Source organism: Anser anser (assembly GCF_964211835.1).
Source record: "Anser anser genome assembly, chromosome: 1".
Classification (NCBI taxonomy): Eukaryota; Metazoa; Chordata; class Aves; order Anseriformes; family Anatidae; genus Anser; species Anser anser.
In genome coordinates this window covers 75,151,046-75,165,711 of record NC_139720.1, presented here as the reverse complement: position 1 = coordinate 75,165,711, position 14,666 = coordinate 75,151,046, and the positions used below count along the sequence as shown (strand labels likewise).

General features: G+C 39.5%; 1 protein-coding gene and 1 long non-coding RNA gene across 2 annotated transcripts in view; both read right to left on the bottom strand.

The window, feature by feature from the left end:
• The window catches only part of EFCAB6 (EF-hand calcium binding domain 6), an 83,420-nt gene that overhangs the window by 43,439 nt on the left and 25,315 nt on the right, over window positions 1-14,666 (bottom strand). The window contains 3 exon segments of the mRNA XM_083819992.1: window positions 6,730-6,949; window positions 7,652-7,790; window positions 13,131-13,311. Of these exon segments, the coding sequence (XP_083676118.1) occupies window positions 6,730-6,949; window positions 7,652-7,790; window positions 13,131-13,311 (540 nt within the window).
• On the bottom strand, window positions 2,820-4,536 carry LOC310903703. Its single transcript, XR_014587754.1, has 3 exons — window positions 4,403-4,536; window positions 4,132-4,281; window positions 2,820-3,911 (listed from the first exon to the last, which is right to left on the bottom strand). It is a non-coding gene; the product is annotated as an uncharacterized lncRNA (long non-coding RNA).

The window sequence follows — 14,666 nt, the reverse complement described above, 5'->3', positions numbered from 1 at the left end:
TTTGCATCTGTATCATACCTAGAAAAAGAAATCCTCTTCTTAAATAATCAAGTGTTCCTCATAAAAATGCATTATAGATGATCTTAAGTGACTTTGTAGCTCAAATCTCACTGACTTCCCTTCCTTGCAGAGGTGCCATACCACACTGAGAGTGACTTTATATGAGATTCGAAAGATAGGACTTTGGTTTGTAATCACAGAAAACACTACCCTGAGCACCAAATTGTCAGGAGTATTTTCCAGCTCTCAGAAGTGCTGCATTTCAGTGTCTGACTTGAGACAGAGAACTGGGCTCCTAAAAATTCAGCCCCAAATATCTCAAACAGGTCATGCATATCTGAGATGTTCAGAACTGTAATCATCCTTCAGAAATATGGATTTAGCCTCATAAACACTCTTCATATTGTCTTAGGCATAAACCTTTCCATAGTTTTTTCCCCTGCAGTTTCTCCCCCTGCTAGTGCTCCAGTGCATGGTAATGCCTAATTTAGCCTCAGCTTTACTCTAATTCCTTTATTCAAGTTACTGACATATCAGGCACATAAGAGATTTTAGCTATTCTGTAAAAGGAGTGGCTGATGGGAGTGGAGTTGTGCAGCAGATAACTACATGAAAAGGATACTCTTCAATGTGCCATGGCATCCATAAGGAATAAGAATGGAAAGTAAAATCTAATGGAGTAGAAAATAATTCAGAGATGAATCAGTACTAAGAAAAAAACATATATGTAATGCAGTTTGAAACCAAGAAGCAATACACCCAGGTTCTATACATTAAGAGAGAGTGATTATTTTTTTTTTAAAATAGATCTGTAATGAAGGCAGGTTTTTATATAATGTCAGATACAGCTGATATCTACGCCATTTCAAACACAGTCTATAGCACAGCTCCTCTTTGTTGAAGGCAGACAAGTATTTTTACCCACTTCACAACAAATTAGTTGTCTATAAAAACATTTCATGATATTATTTGCCATTTTTACACAGCACGAAATTACCTTACTCTCTTTTGTTATGTATTTGGTATGTGGCATTTTTCTTTTGACAGAATCACTTTTCTTTAGGTAGAAAATATTGTAAGCAAATTTAGTGCTCTGAAAATGAGAGGCTGGTAGCACTGACTTCAGACAGGTACGTAATACGGACTCTATGGACCTCCTTGATGGAAACTTTCTGTGTATTTCCAAGCTGACCTGAGACACTTAGAACTGACTTTCATCAACCACAAACTAAGGCAAGCATTTTGTGTGTATAAAACGAAATTGATGAAAAGGAAGTTAATTTAGCTGGTGACCTAAAGTGCCATTCAAAGAGCAAATGTATGTTAAAGGGATCAGTAATACTGAAATCAAGAGAAAATCCTGTCCTTGAACTCATGGGAAACTAATGTACCTAACTGTATTCTTGAGCTCAGTGTTATAAGATGTAGCCTCCTGTAACATGGTGTCATGATCTAAGGTCACGATCATAACAAAATAAAATATTTCGTGTGCAGAGTAATCTATTGTCATTCGCTGCACTACCAAAGGTTTTGTAATCCTATAAAAGATACATTATTGCAAGTGCTAATCATTTAGAGTTGTCATACCTTGCCCAAAGCTTCCTAAAGTCTTCTGGGGTGACTGGAATGCCAAATCTGAACAAGACTTTTTTCAAGTCCCCTGGCTGTATAATGACATTTCCCTCACTGTCAAATTCCTGAAAATTCTGGAACATAAAAGAAATCATCACTAACAAGAACCAACAATTTCGACTATATGTTTGATCTCTGTATAAGCTTAATGAGTAATGGGAATTGGGAAAGAAATATAAAATAATGCAACAACACGTCCGATTTTCTTTTTTCTTTTTTTTTTTTTTAATGTCTGCCCCCACCAAATTGTTTTTTTACTATTTCCTACTTGATGGATGTGCAACTCTCACAAGCTTGAATCAGGATTGACATCATAGGTCAAGCAGATTTAATCAAGGTGATGTAATCTATAAGTTTCTTACTGATGGCAGATACAGGGACATGAGCATAAGAATTATGCTTGCAGCTGTGGGTACACCCATTGCTGAGGTATGCCAGTGGAAGATGAAGGCACTGGAAAATGGTAGACATGCAGATTTCCTTGCCAACTTCTTCTATACCTAATATGAATGAGATTTTACCTTTTTTTTAATCATTCATTTTACAGTCTGAGACTACCAGTACTATTGTCCAATTTATACAAACATTTCATGAAAAAAAAAAATATTATTTTTCCTTGAGCTATTCTGTTGTCGAAATATTGCAACTCCTCAACAAATTAAAAAAAATGCTGAAAAAAAATTATAAGACAGTTTTGTGACAGTCTCTTTGGATGGTGTAAACGCCCCAAATCAATGCTTCTGTGTGCAGGGCAACGCTGGGAGTCAGCAAAGCAATAGGTATGTGTTTGTGTACAGCACGTAATCGAATAGGCCTCGGATGAATCCCATAACTACTCTTAGAAACATTAAAACCAACAATAGTAAAACATGAAGTTAGTTTCAGAAATAACTGTAATAACATCTACTATATAATTAGCATTACAAAAATTGAGCATTATTCAAATTGTTTTTTTTTTAAACTCAGTAAGTTTTTATCATTAATGAGCTGTTTTGCACGGGTCTTTTTGCATATTTATAGACTCTGAAGATCAACATTGCATAATGTTCTGAAATCTATTAGTGCTGCTTATTTATTTAAAGAAAACATTCTTCTTACCCTTGCTAGGTCATGCCATCTGGTTCTTGCTTTGATAACAAGGTAGTAATGAGCCTGATCACAAACTAGCTCTGCATCTGTTATCATCTGTTTTTTGTTGTTTGTTTTTGTTTTTTTTTCTCAGAAAATAAAAAAATAAAATAACAACTATGTTTTACATTAGTGGAATCTTTAATCTCTACAAGTTTCCTTTACTTTTGTTGTTCTTCATGGTAGTTGTGGTTTTGTTTCATAGTTTCTAAGATACCCATTAAGAACTGTTACTTCAGATCTGTGCAAACTTAATTCTTTAAATATTGCCTTATTTCTCTAGCTGCAGGTTAGTGAAGATGTTTTAAATTTTGTAATTCCCTATTTATTTTCAAATCAATGTTGTTCAATTCTCCCTCAAACTCAAGAGCCCGCGTGGATCATTTGTACGCATAGAAGGAAATGTTAATTATCTCTGAAACAATTAAATCCTGGAGTGACTCCAGGAAGATTACCCTTGATTTACATCAATAACTTAGAACAAAATTGTCTTTGTGAACCACCAAGGCATGACTAGTAAATTTAGGGAGTAAGACCCACACTTGCAAACAAATTCAATCACTACTACAAGTACCTAACTTCTGGGACCTGATGCAGTCTTGGCAGGTAGGGAAACATGGGTGCCTCAGATCAGCATCCGGCACAGCTGTCACACTGCACAGAAAGGTGACTAAATCCACACGCTATGCAAGGACACATCTTACTGAGAATTGAGGGAATGTTATTGTTAGCGTAGCAACCACATAACCACCAAGTGATTATATGAAGGTGCTTTATTCAGCGCTGGAAGCCGGGGCAGGTGCCCAAATCTGGCTTCAAGTCCCGTTACTTCCCAGCCATTATTTATACATACAACATCGCGTAAGGCATACATATTCATTACAGGTTGCAACATCAGCCTCGCATTCCATTCTAATTAGCTCTCCTCCCATTTGCACATGCGTGGTGCTCTCTGGTGGTCGTCCAGATGAAGTAAGGAGTCTTCCTCTCTGCTAAACTTTTCACCTTTCTCACTCGACACATGCTCCCTCCGCTCCTTGGTTCTGCTTCAACTCATTTCATCATTTCCAGGCCCTTATCCAAGGTCACGTTGTACCTGTTCCCTCCTGGGGTTCCCCTTCAACGATTCTTTTGATTGTTCAATGTACTCCCTAAGTTTCCAGTATACATAGATTAATTGATAATATACTCCCTAAACTTCCCAGTATACATAAATTAATTGATAATGTAAGTACATTTGGCAATGCTTAATTATACTGTATGACCCATCACCTAAGAGACATTAATAAAACATCCATTCGATTCTCCCCAACACTAACAACTGCATCATTTTTTCATTTCTCCCGATTTGATTCTGCAAACTGTACTCACCCATACAGACACACACATCCCTCCCTTTTTTCAGTTCCAGTCTGTGTGATGTATGAAGCATGTTTGTTCATTATTTCCCATGGCTATATTAAGAAGGAACAAAGGGAGTCGCCAGGTGGCTGTAAGGACCTTGAGGCTCCCTGCCTGTTGCTGTCTCGGACGGAAAGTTGAGAGAACTTTGTGTAAATACTGTAACTGCAAAACCGATAACCCATTGTCCTATCTTAAGACAAACCACATGACCAGTTAAGGAGGGAAAAACACCACATACCAAGCAGAGGAAGACTACTGCCTTCATCCGTGCGACCACCAGAGGGACCGGAGACCACCCCCTAGCAACAGTCGACGCAGCCGCAGTACCAGGAAGGGGGGCTACGTAACCCCGGAAGAACCCGATGATAAAAGGGGACTGTGAAGGGGGGGGGGGGGGTTGCGCGCCGTTTGGAGGAGCATGGACTCCCCGGCCGCCCAGTGCTGTTTTGCTTGCTGATCGCTTATTCAATAAACTAATTCTGGCTAAAAGAGTAATTTATAACAACATGAGTAGAAATTTTGACTAAAATTCAATACAGACTGTTATCTTCCTGCTAAAGCTTACCAGAAGAAAACTAGGACTCTTTACCAGTAATATAACTATAGACAAAAGGGTCAGACTTCTCCCTACCTTAATAAATTATAGAAAAATAGAAGTTAGGGCTTCTTTTTCTTTCCTTTCTGACATTTGAGACTTACTTTATATCAAACACTTCCTCTTACAACTATGAGATAAAGTAACATCCTGAAAGAAAATCTGTGATTCTCAAAATTGATAAAAAGCAAAAGCTTTAACAACAGGAAAAATACTGTTGATTCTTGACTTAAATCAAAAAGCTGGCACACTCATTTTCACCCAGACCAATCTGCTTCAAATGTCATTTATTAGGCTACTGGATGAAAGCACGTTATATTGATGGACAGATGTTTAGTCAGCTGTAATCACAAACTTCTAAACTTCAAGGTCTGAATGAAGAAAAGTCTGAATATTATGTCAGCCAGCCACAAGTCAGCTCTCCCCCTTGTCTTAGATCTAAAAAAGAAATAATGACATCAGAAAATAATAGTAGCAGTGTGGAAAATAGTAAAACCACACCTCTGACAAAAATAACAGAAGCATAATACAGAAGTTAATACAGGCCTTGAAGCTGCAAAACTTCCATTGATTTTGGTGGCATCCAAATTTTATGCAGGAAGTCTAGGCATAAAAGAACAATCATAGAATCATTCAGGTTGGAAGAGATCTCTAAGATCATCTAGTCCAACCCTGAACCTAGTTCTAAAGTCCACTGCTAAACTATGCTATTAAGTTCTACATCTACATGTTTCTTGAAGGCCTCCAGGGATAGTGACTCAACCACTTCCGTATTCCAATGCCCCACAACCCTTTCAGTAAAGAAATTTCTCCTAATATCCAACCTAAACCTCCCTTGGTGCAACTTGAGGCCATTTCCCCTCATCTTATTGCTTGGTGCTTGGGAGAAGAGCCCAATTCCCACTTTGCTCAACCTCCTTTAAGGTAATTGTAAAGTACAGTAAGGTTTCCCCTGAGCCTTCTTTTGTCCAAGCTAAACAACCCCAGCTCCCTCAGCCACTTCTCATATGACTTTTTTTCTAGACCCTTCACCAGCTTTGTTGCCTTTCTTTGGACACGATATACAAGAAGATATATAGAAAAAGATATAAAAAAAATAAAAAATACTAGCTTTACACTTCACCCAGGGTTCCATCCTAAGAAAATGAATTCAGATTCCATCATATTCATTTTTAAGAGTCAGAAATCAAAACATTTACTCACAGTGCCTTGAAATCAGTGAAATTACTGATGGAGTAAAGCAAATAGCTGAGGTGAAAAAATTATGAATATATTCCTCTGGCCTGCATTCCTCAGCAACAGTAAATCAATAATGGACACCACATCTTCATAATATGGGTGAACAATTCATCTATGTCTATAAAAATAGTAAACCTAGATCTCTCTCACTGGGATTCTTGCTACTCCAATAAAACTATCAATTAACTCATAGATAACCACATTTCAGCATTCTCTAGTAGAAAAGTCCCTTAACAGCTTTAACATTCAAAAGCACTACTTTAAATTAAAGCCACAAACCAATAAGCAACCAGATCACACCACAGAGTTCCAGTTGTATATAGCACCACTAAAAAACTTATCACTAATGGCTTACTAACAGATCTTTCATTCCTGAAACGAATAGTTACTGTCTTTTTTTTTAAAAAAAAAAACACAGAACAAAAAATGTTTCTGGACACCACTACGACAAAATCATTTGTTGTAATTTAGGATATAACACAATCCCCAGACTGTGAATAAGAGTAAGAAATGACGGGGACGACAACACACTCAAGGCAGAGAGATCAGTCAGTCACTCTGCAATCTGTTAGTCACTCTGCAATCTCCATCACACCTCTCTGTGGACGTTTAGCCCACATCCCATATATTCCAGTTTCCCTCCAGCCCTGGGTCAGCTACTCAGCAGTTTAACTGGATCAGAAGTGAAAGAACTACAGACAGAAAGGTCATCCGTGTGCTAAAAATCATACCACTGATCTCTTCCTAATTTCACAATAGTATTTTCTTGAAAAAGAAAAGTTCTGTATCTTCCATGAAAGGATTTTTTCATGCTGTATTGGTGCTAAAGTTACTTTACCTTCCAATGTCGTGACAAAATCCAGATAACTCAACCCTCCATCTGCTACCCCTAGCTTTTCTGTTAGTAGATTGAATTGACCGTCATCCACTGGCATGCCATGATCTTCAACACTTGTTACAAGAGAAATAAAATAAGCTATAAAATGGCCCATTTTGTTACTTAATATGCCACTAGTAAAAATAGTAAAAGTCTGGATGTTTTATCCTATGGCTCAACTTGAAATTACTCTGAAAATTGTTCTCTCTTCCTTATATTTGCAGTAAGCCATTTAAATATAGATCTACTCTGCACAACTTCAATTCTACACAGAAAGAGACAGAGCAAAATTAGACTATTTTTGAGACTGGCATTTTAAGCAAAAGCACCAAGTGACAGACTAAGATTAAATTTCACCTGGAAAGTAAAAAGTGAGAAGAAATAAAGTTCACTCATTTAGCAGACTGGAAGAAATCTGTCAATTGTAGAGTTTGCTACTACCACTTTTCTCCACACACCTGCCAAAAGTACTTCCTGGACAAGAAATGCTGCAGAATGCAGAAATGCTTCAAATCCCTGAACCATACATAGCTGCAGCCAGGTGGAAGGTTAAGATCCCTTCTCGGTTGCTGCTCTTCAAAGAAGATTTGGGGATCCATTTTAGGTAATCTAATCTGGCAAAATCTTTCTGATCTTTCTGTGTTCCTCCTATGTCCCCTTCTCTCTCTCTCTCTCTCTCTCTCTCTTTTTTTTTCCCTCCAGACCCTCTGCCTCTCTGTCTCCATCTAAGAGCCGGAGTACTCCAATATGGCAGCAGTCTCTCATTGTAATGTTACCTGGTAGGTGACTGTAGAGGGGTCCCTGTTTTTCTTCCCCTTTTCCCACCTCCTGTTTCCCTGAGAAGTTGTAGTTGCAGCCCTTGCTGCTGCTGAGGGCTTCCTGTAAAACCTTTCATTATTTTCAGCTGCTTTGTAACTCCAGATTTAGGTGTTTTCCTTTATAATTATCCTGCACAGCTCTGTCCTGGTTCTCCAAGTGTTCCTACAGTGATTACTCCTGTTATTATATTTTAGTTAATTGCACAGATTAAAAGAAAAAAATAATTAAATGGCTGAACTCATAAAGAGTGTTAAAAATAAGAATAATTAGCAAATTACCATTCCTTTCTATGGATGTAAAGCTTCTGGATAAGCAAGTACATTTTATGTTCAGTTGAATAAGAATTTACCATTAGATCAAATACATAAATAGTAGCGATAAGAAAATCTGGCCATACAAATCCAATCAAAGCTGAAGAGAATCAGTCACAATAGCAATGTTGGTGACTACAGCCTCAACTATTAGCACTTTCATCCAGAGGAAAAAAAAAAAAAAAGTGATAAAATTCTTCCAAAACTGCATGCAAGATTAAGCCATATTAAATTCTAAGACTAGGTCATAGTCTTGTGCTGAATAGCTCACAAAATACGTAGTTTCTAAGTCTTATTTAAAGGAAGATGATTGATGACAACCTCACAGTGAAGAGATACTGTAATCCTTCACAAAAGTGAACCCACATATATAATACAAATTGTGGACGTTACTCCAGGACACCTGACAAAACTTCAGTTGCCATCTTCCTGATTTCCAACTACATTAATAATAATCCAAGTCCCAAGGTGCAAAGGCAAGATGTATGCCTTCTTGCCCTGCTACTAGGAGAGTCAGGCCAGTGAAGCCAGAGGTGCTACATTACCCTTTGGTAAAGGAAATTTCTGCATGTTTTTTTTTTCTGCACGAAATTTCTGGGAACAGCAACAGGACCCAAGGGAATGGCATGGAGCTGGGACTGGGGAGGGTCAGAAATTTTGGTAAAGGAAAGTTCTGCATCCCCCTTCACTAACCCTCATCATACCTTTGGTACTGCATAGGCAAGCAGCTAAAAGGTGTCCTTATGCTGTAAGTTGTAAAGAAAAACACAGACAACTGGCAGGGTTGGTATAACCCTACAAAGGCTAACTGGTGATTTTATGTCTGTAGTTTTTATTTAGACATACAACGATCAGTTATCCTTCAGAGGAATGTGTGTATTCTGTCCCTTAGTGTCCCTTCTGTCCCTATTCCTCCCTTAGTGCTACTCTTACATCATGTTATCCAAATAAACAGAGCTTATCCACTTCCAAATTAGGCAGACATCTTTTGCCCATTTCTATGGTTTGGCCTGGAATAACAAATCCAAATGCAAACATCCTTTTATGTTTACCACTATACTATTTACTGTTCGAGTAACTTGTTCCACCCTGGAGGACAAGCAACACTGTCCAGCTGTACATTGGCTACCTGGCTGCTCTAGGTGAGTCTGTAGGTCAGAGTAGCACTTTTCAAACTTGACATAAATGTAGGCAGTGAGGTTGGCACACCTCCCCAGCTACAGATTCAGGATCCAGTCAAAGAACAGTAGACAATGTAGATCACTTAACTTCAGTGTTACCCAAAAATGCGTCACAAAATACCCAACCATATGCAATTAGGACAGGTTACATTGCCTGAATATTGGTGCCCAGTGCCATCTATGATAACATGATGTATCAAAAACATTTACACGTGGTTTGCAGTTGTGATACGGGGAGTCCCACATTCTTCTGAAGCAGAAATTGAAGGCCAGGGTAGATTCCCCACAATGCTTACAGTGGTGGTAGACACCTATTTCTAGATATTCTTCTAGAGAGATTGTTAGCGTAGCAACCACATAACCACCAAGTGATTATATGAAGGTGCTTTATTCAGCGCTGGAAGCCGGGGCAGGTGCCCAAATCTGGCTTCAAGTCCCGTTACTTTCCAGCCATTATTTATACATCCAACATTACGTAAGGTATACATATTCATTACAGGTTGCAACATCAGCCTCGCATTCCATTCTAATTAGCTCTCCTCCCCTTTGCACATGCGTGGTGCTCTCTGGTGGTCGTCCAGGTGGTCGTCCAGATGAAGTAAGGAGTCTTCCTCTCTGCTAAACTTTTCACCTTTCTCACTCGACGCATGCTCCCTCCGCTCCTTGGTTCTGCTTCAACTCATTTCAGCACTTCCAGGCCCTTATCCAAGGTCAGGTTGTATCTGTTCCCTCCCAGGGTTCCCCTTCAAAGATTCATTTGACTGTTCAGTATACTCCCTAAGTTTCCCAGTATACATAGATTATTTGATAATATACTCCCTAAACTTCCCAGTATACATAAATTAATTGATAATGTAAGTACATTTGGCAATGCTTAATTATACTGTATGACCCATCACCTAAGAGACATTAATAAAACATCCATTCGATTCTCCCCAACACTAACAAGATCAGGGGGTTTTGGTTGATGGCAAGTTGAGCATGAGCCAGCAGCGTGCCCTGGAAGTCAAAAGGGCCAACTGTACCCTGGGGTTCATCAGGTATGGCATTGCTAGCCAGTCGAGGGAAGTATCAGTCTGCTCTGCTCTGGTGCAGCCTCGCCTCGAGTACTGCATGCAGTTTGGGGCACCATAGTATAAGAAAGACATAAAATTATTGCAGAGTGTCCAAACAATGGCCACAAAGATGATAAAGGGTCTAGAGGACAAGACGTGAGAGTAGCGGCTGAGGTCCCTTGGTTTGTTTGGACCAGAACAGAGCAGACTGAAGGGAGACTCACGGTGGCCTGCAGCTCCCCCATGAGGGGAGCAGAGGGGCAGGCGCTGAGCTGTGCTGTCTGGGGACAGCGACAGGACCCAAGGGAATGGCATGGAACTGGGACTGGGGAGGGTCAGGCTGGGTGTTAGGGAAAGGTTCTTCACCCAGAGGGTGGTCGAGCACTGGGATAGTGTGAGAAATACTCCGTAGCCAATAACTTAGGCTCAGGCGAGGATCTCAGTGAAGTAGTAATTTATTTGCGATTGCAATGGTGGGCGCCCCACAAGCAGGAGAGCGCCCCTACTAGTTCCAAAACACAGTTTATATACTTTTTGATGACAGGACCCTCCCCTGTTTCCCCACTGAGTGTGTAATCCAGGTTCACAATCTATCTGATGCTTCACAGACAATGCCTAGCCTTCAGTTGCCGGCCTGTTTTTGAGATGGTAATGTTTTCTCCCCTTATCTGGCTTGACTTAACACAGTGATTTTCACCTGATTGCTCTAAGGAGTCTGGTTGTCTGTATTTTAGGAGGTCACCTGCTGAGCTTTCTTATCACTGTAAGCATATCTCAATACCACATTCCTTCCTTCTAAACAATGTAGCACTGCAAAAACAACATTTCTATTCCCACAATTGGCTCCCCAGGGAAGTGGTGAAGGCCCTGAGCCTGCCAGAATTCAAGAAACGCTTGGACAATGCTCTTAGACATAGGGTTTGGTTTTTGTGTGGTCCTGATTGGACCCAGGAGTTGGACTTGATGATCTTGTGGGTCCCTTCCAACTAGGGATATTCTATGATTCTTTATCTACCACTGAAACTCCACAAACTCTGGGATGAAAAGCAGCTGTGCTCCTAAACAATTCAGGGCAGGGGTTGATGAACATCTTGGTAGAAATGTCAGGGAAGTTAAAGCAGGAGCAATGCAAAAACTCCCAGCTGAAATTCCACTTGGACGAAGTGGTTAAAACCCCTTTGTTCTGTTCAGAGATTTTTGAAGATCACGAGTGATGGTGACTCGGTTTCAGCTTGCATTTCACCTGGTAATACACATGCCCAGACAGCTCCCAGAGACATAAGGTAGTCAGCCGCTTCAGTTCTAACAAGAAATCCCTTTTAATCACCCTTATTCACAGAGCTCTCATCCTCATTCAGTCCAGAGGAGGCTTATTTCACTCAGCGTAACAGGCAGGGCAGACCAAGACTATTGCAGGGAAACAGGCCTTTTTTTTTGAATGATGAAAAGCAGCAGCAACAGCAGAGCAGAGCTCCTGGACAATATTCCACCTAGCTGGACTCTGCTGAGCTTGCAGGATTCAAGAACACCACAGGCCAGTATTGCATATATGCAGCTGCACATAGATTATGATTTTTTACCCTTTGCTTATTGCCAAAACTTCAGAAATGCATCATGACTAGTGTAATAAAAAACCAATGAAATCACAAAGATTAACTTTCAATGGCTTCTGTTATTAGACAAATATCTTAAATGTGACTTGTATGCAGACAGCAAATGGAGAAGATAAAGCTGCAGGCAGAATGAGTTTATTCTCCCTAAGAGTGACAAAATGCATGTTACTGCATTAGCTGCAGGCAACAAATAAGCCTCTTAGGTATCACATTGTAGTGTAATTGCAGCAACCAAAGCCTGTATGTCCCGAAGGTATGTGCCACAGATATCAGATCTATATGGCAGGGATGAGTTGCACTTTAACACATTCTTAATAGGTGTATTTTTAACAAGAAAATTTTAAGAGAAAATATAAATGTTTTGTGTGTTTTGTCCTCCCTCTTTCCCTTCCCTTCATTGCAAAGCAATTTCACTTTCTGCACACAATTGCAGAAAGATATCTATGCAAGGGTATGAAGACGTGGCTAGATGTAACTATAGTGTTCATGGGGGAAGACGCTATAGTAACTGAGCGTTCGTCTTATCATATGCATCATGCATTCATGTTAAGAAGGGGGGAAAAGAAGGCAACAGATCTGTCATCCCCTTACAGCCAGTACATTTGCCTATGCAACAGTAGCTTGGCAAAAACACGTGCAACCCATGGAACATGGATGGGAAAATGATGTTTATTGCTGAACCACAGTAAAAATAGATTGGGACAAATTTTCCCAAGGGACTATGCAGGCCATTTTCAAAGGTACAATTCTTTTTTGACCTTCTGACTCTTATCTTACCTCAGTATCTGGACAAAGTGCAGAGTATGAATTACTGTCATAACACTATTTAGCAGCAGCTCTTGCTTAAACCTAGGTAGACAAGGGGAGCATTACTGCCATCATCTCTCTTTTTCTGCCCCATGCCAACTTTCAGCAAAGCATTTTGCTTTGAAATGTGGAAAGAAAGAAATGTACAGCTGGGTGCCATCAGCATCACAGCTACAATCCCAAATCCATGACCTTATGAGACTGTCTAAAGGACAACACGCAGAGTTCGATAAGCAGTCAAGGCTGCGATGGGCCCTGGGAACACCACATAAAAACATACCTCAAAAAGACATACAAAATCCAGTTGGAATCCTTGGCAAGTAAAAACTATACAATTTCAACACAATCATATTGTTGTGGATTTTTTTTCCCCAACATATTACAGTGGAAAACTACAACATGCTCGAATCAACTGAACTCAAATAACAGTTAGAGGAAGGTTCTCCTTTCCTGTTGGAGAACAGTCAACACTCTGAAATGCTACTAGATGGCTTTAGGAGATATCCCTTACACAACTCCTCTGAAAGCAGAGCAAGAGTGACCAAGGAAGACAGCCAGCCAGGGACCCCAGGGAGCGCCCCCAACCTCAGCATGATTACAAGCCACACTGCAGTCCATGAGAGGTTCAGAGGAGGATGAAGCTCAGAAATCTGAAAGATGACATAAAACTAGTTTACATAATTCTCACTAAAGTGTCATTCTATATCTGTTAAGAAACTTATTCTTCATGTAACAATATCCAGTTCCTAGCAATTACTACTGTGGAGTTACAAAGACAGTTTAAAAGACTCTGAGTTAAGGCTAAGCAATTCTTTAAGATATGCCCACTCACTTTGCGTAAGAGGTGTATTAAGAGCTGACATTAGACCTCCAAGTTCCAACTGTGTCTCGCAAATCCCAATTCATACATGTTCTTTTTGACACTGCAAGCAGTTGAAGGTTTTAAGGTGAGATGCTGCTACAGGATAACAATTTTATGTCTTTTAATACAAGCTGAGAACCTTTCTCATACAATAACCTGCATGAGGCTTGTTTAGCTCATTAGTGACTGAAACAATCCTGAAGGATTTAACCCTAGCTGTGTGAGCAGGCACAATGAGAAGACAATAAGCATCCTTCTGGAAAAAGCACAGGAGAGAGAAAAATATTTTTCCTATCTTCCGCAAGCCAGCTTTACTAATTTTACCATGTGATTGCTTGTTGTAGGTAAAAAAAGCTTTCTCTAATAGTTGCTGCCTGTTGTATTACTCTGTCTGTCAGCCTTTTAATTACTTCATCAACAGTTCTATTCTTGGCATATTTGTTAGCTTGATCTTCAATCTGCTTCTTTCTAAAATTGAAAGATTGTGCATGAAGACAAATTGCTTATTTTTTGTAGTTTCAAATATTTGATTCAGCAATAATGAACAAGACTAACTACAAACAAGACATGGACACAGAAGAAGTTTTTTTTGATACAAAAAAAGAAGACAGGTTGATCAAGTAATAGCGCACATTGATTCCAAGGCCTATATTGTGCAAACCTTTCTTAAGTATAGCTGGTTCTTAAGAAGAGGTTGCTTTTAAAAATACAAACAGACTGACATTGCTCTGCAGTATTTATTTTGCAAATGGAGATGCTAGACCTCCAAATCACAGGCTTACTTTATAATGAGCCTGGGTTTCTACATCAGCTAAGGACCAACCTCTATCCTTTAATACATACTGAGTTAACACGAGAGGACTAAGCCAACATGAAAGAAGTTAATTAAAGTCTTTACATCGATTACATCGATTTTTAAAAGGAAAAAATGTCACTTAGGACATATCCTTTTTTCCTGTGAAGGTGAAATTTCCTCTTCTTGGATCCCAAGTAGGTCACTTCCATTTTTTTTCCTTTGTGAGGAATGCACAGCATACCTTTCTTTTTCAGGCCCTCTAAGCTCATAGATATGAACTGTATACTCTTTCTGCTGCAATACCACAGCCTTCATCAATAAGCCATTACTGTAAATAACAATTAAAT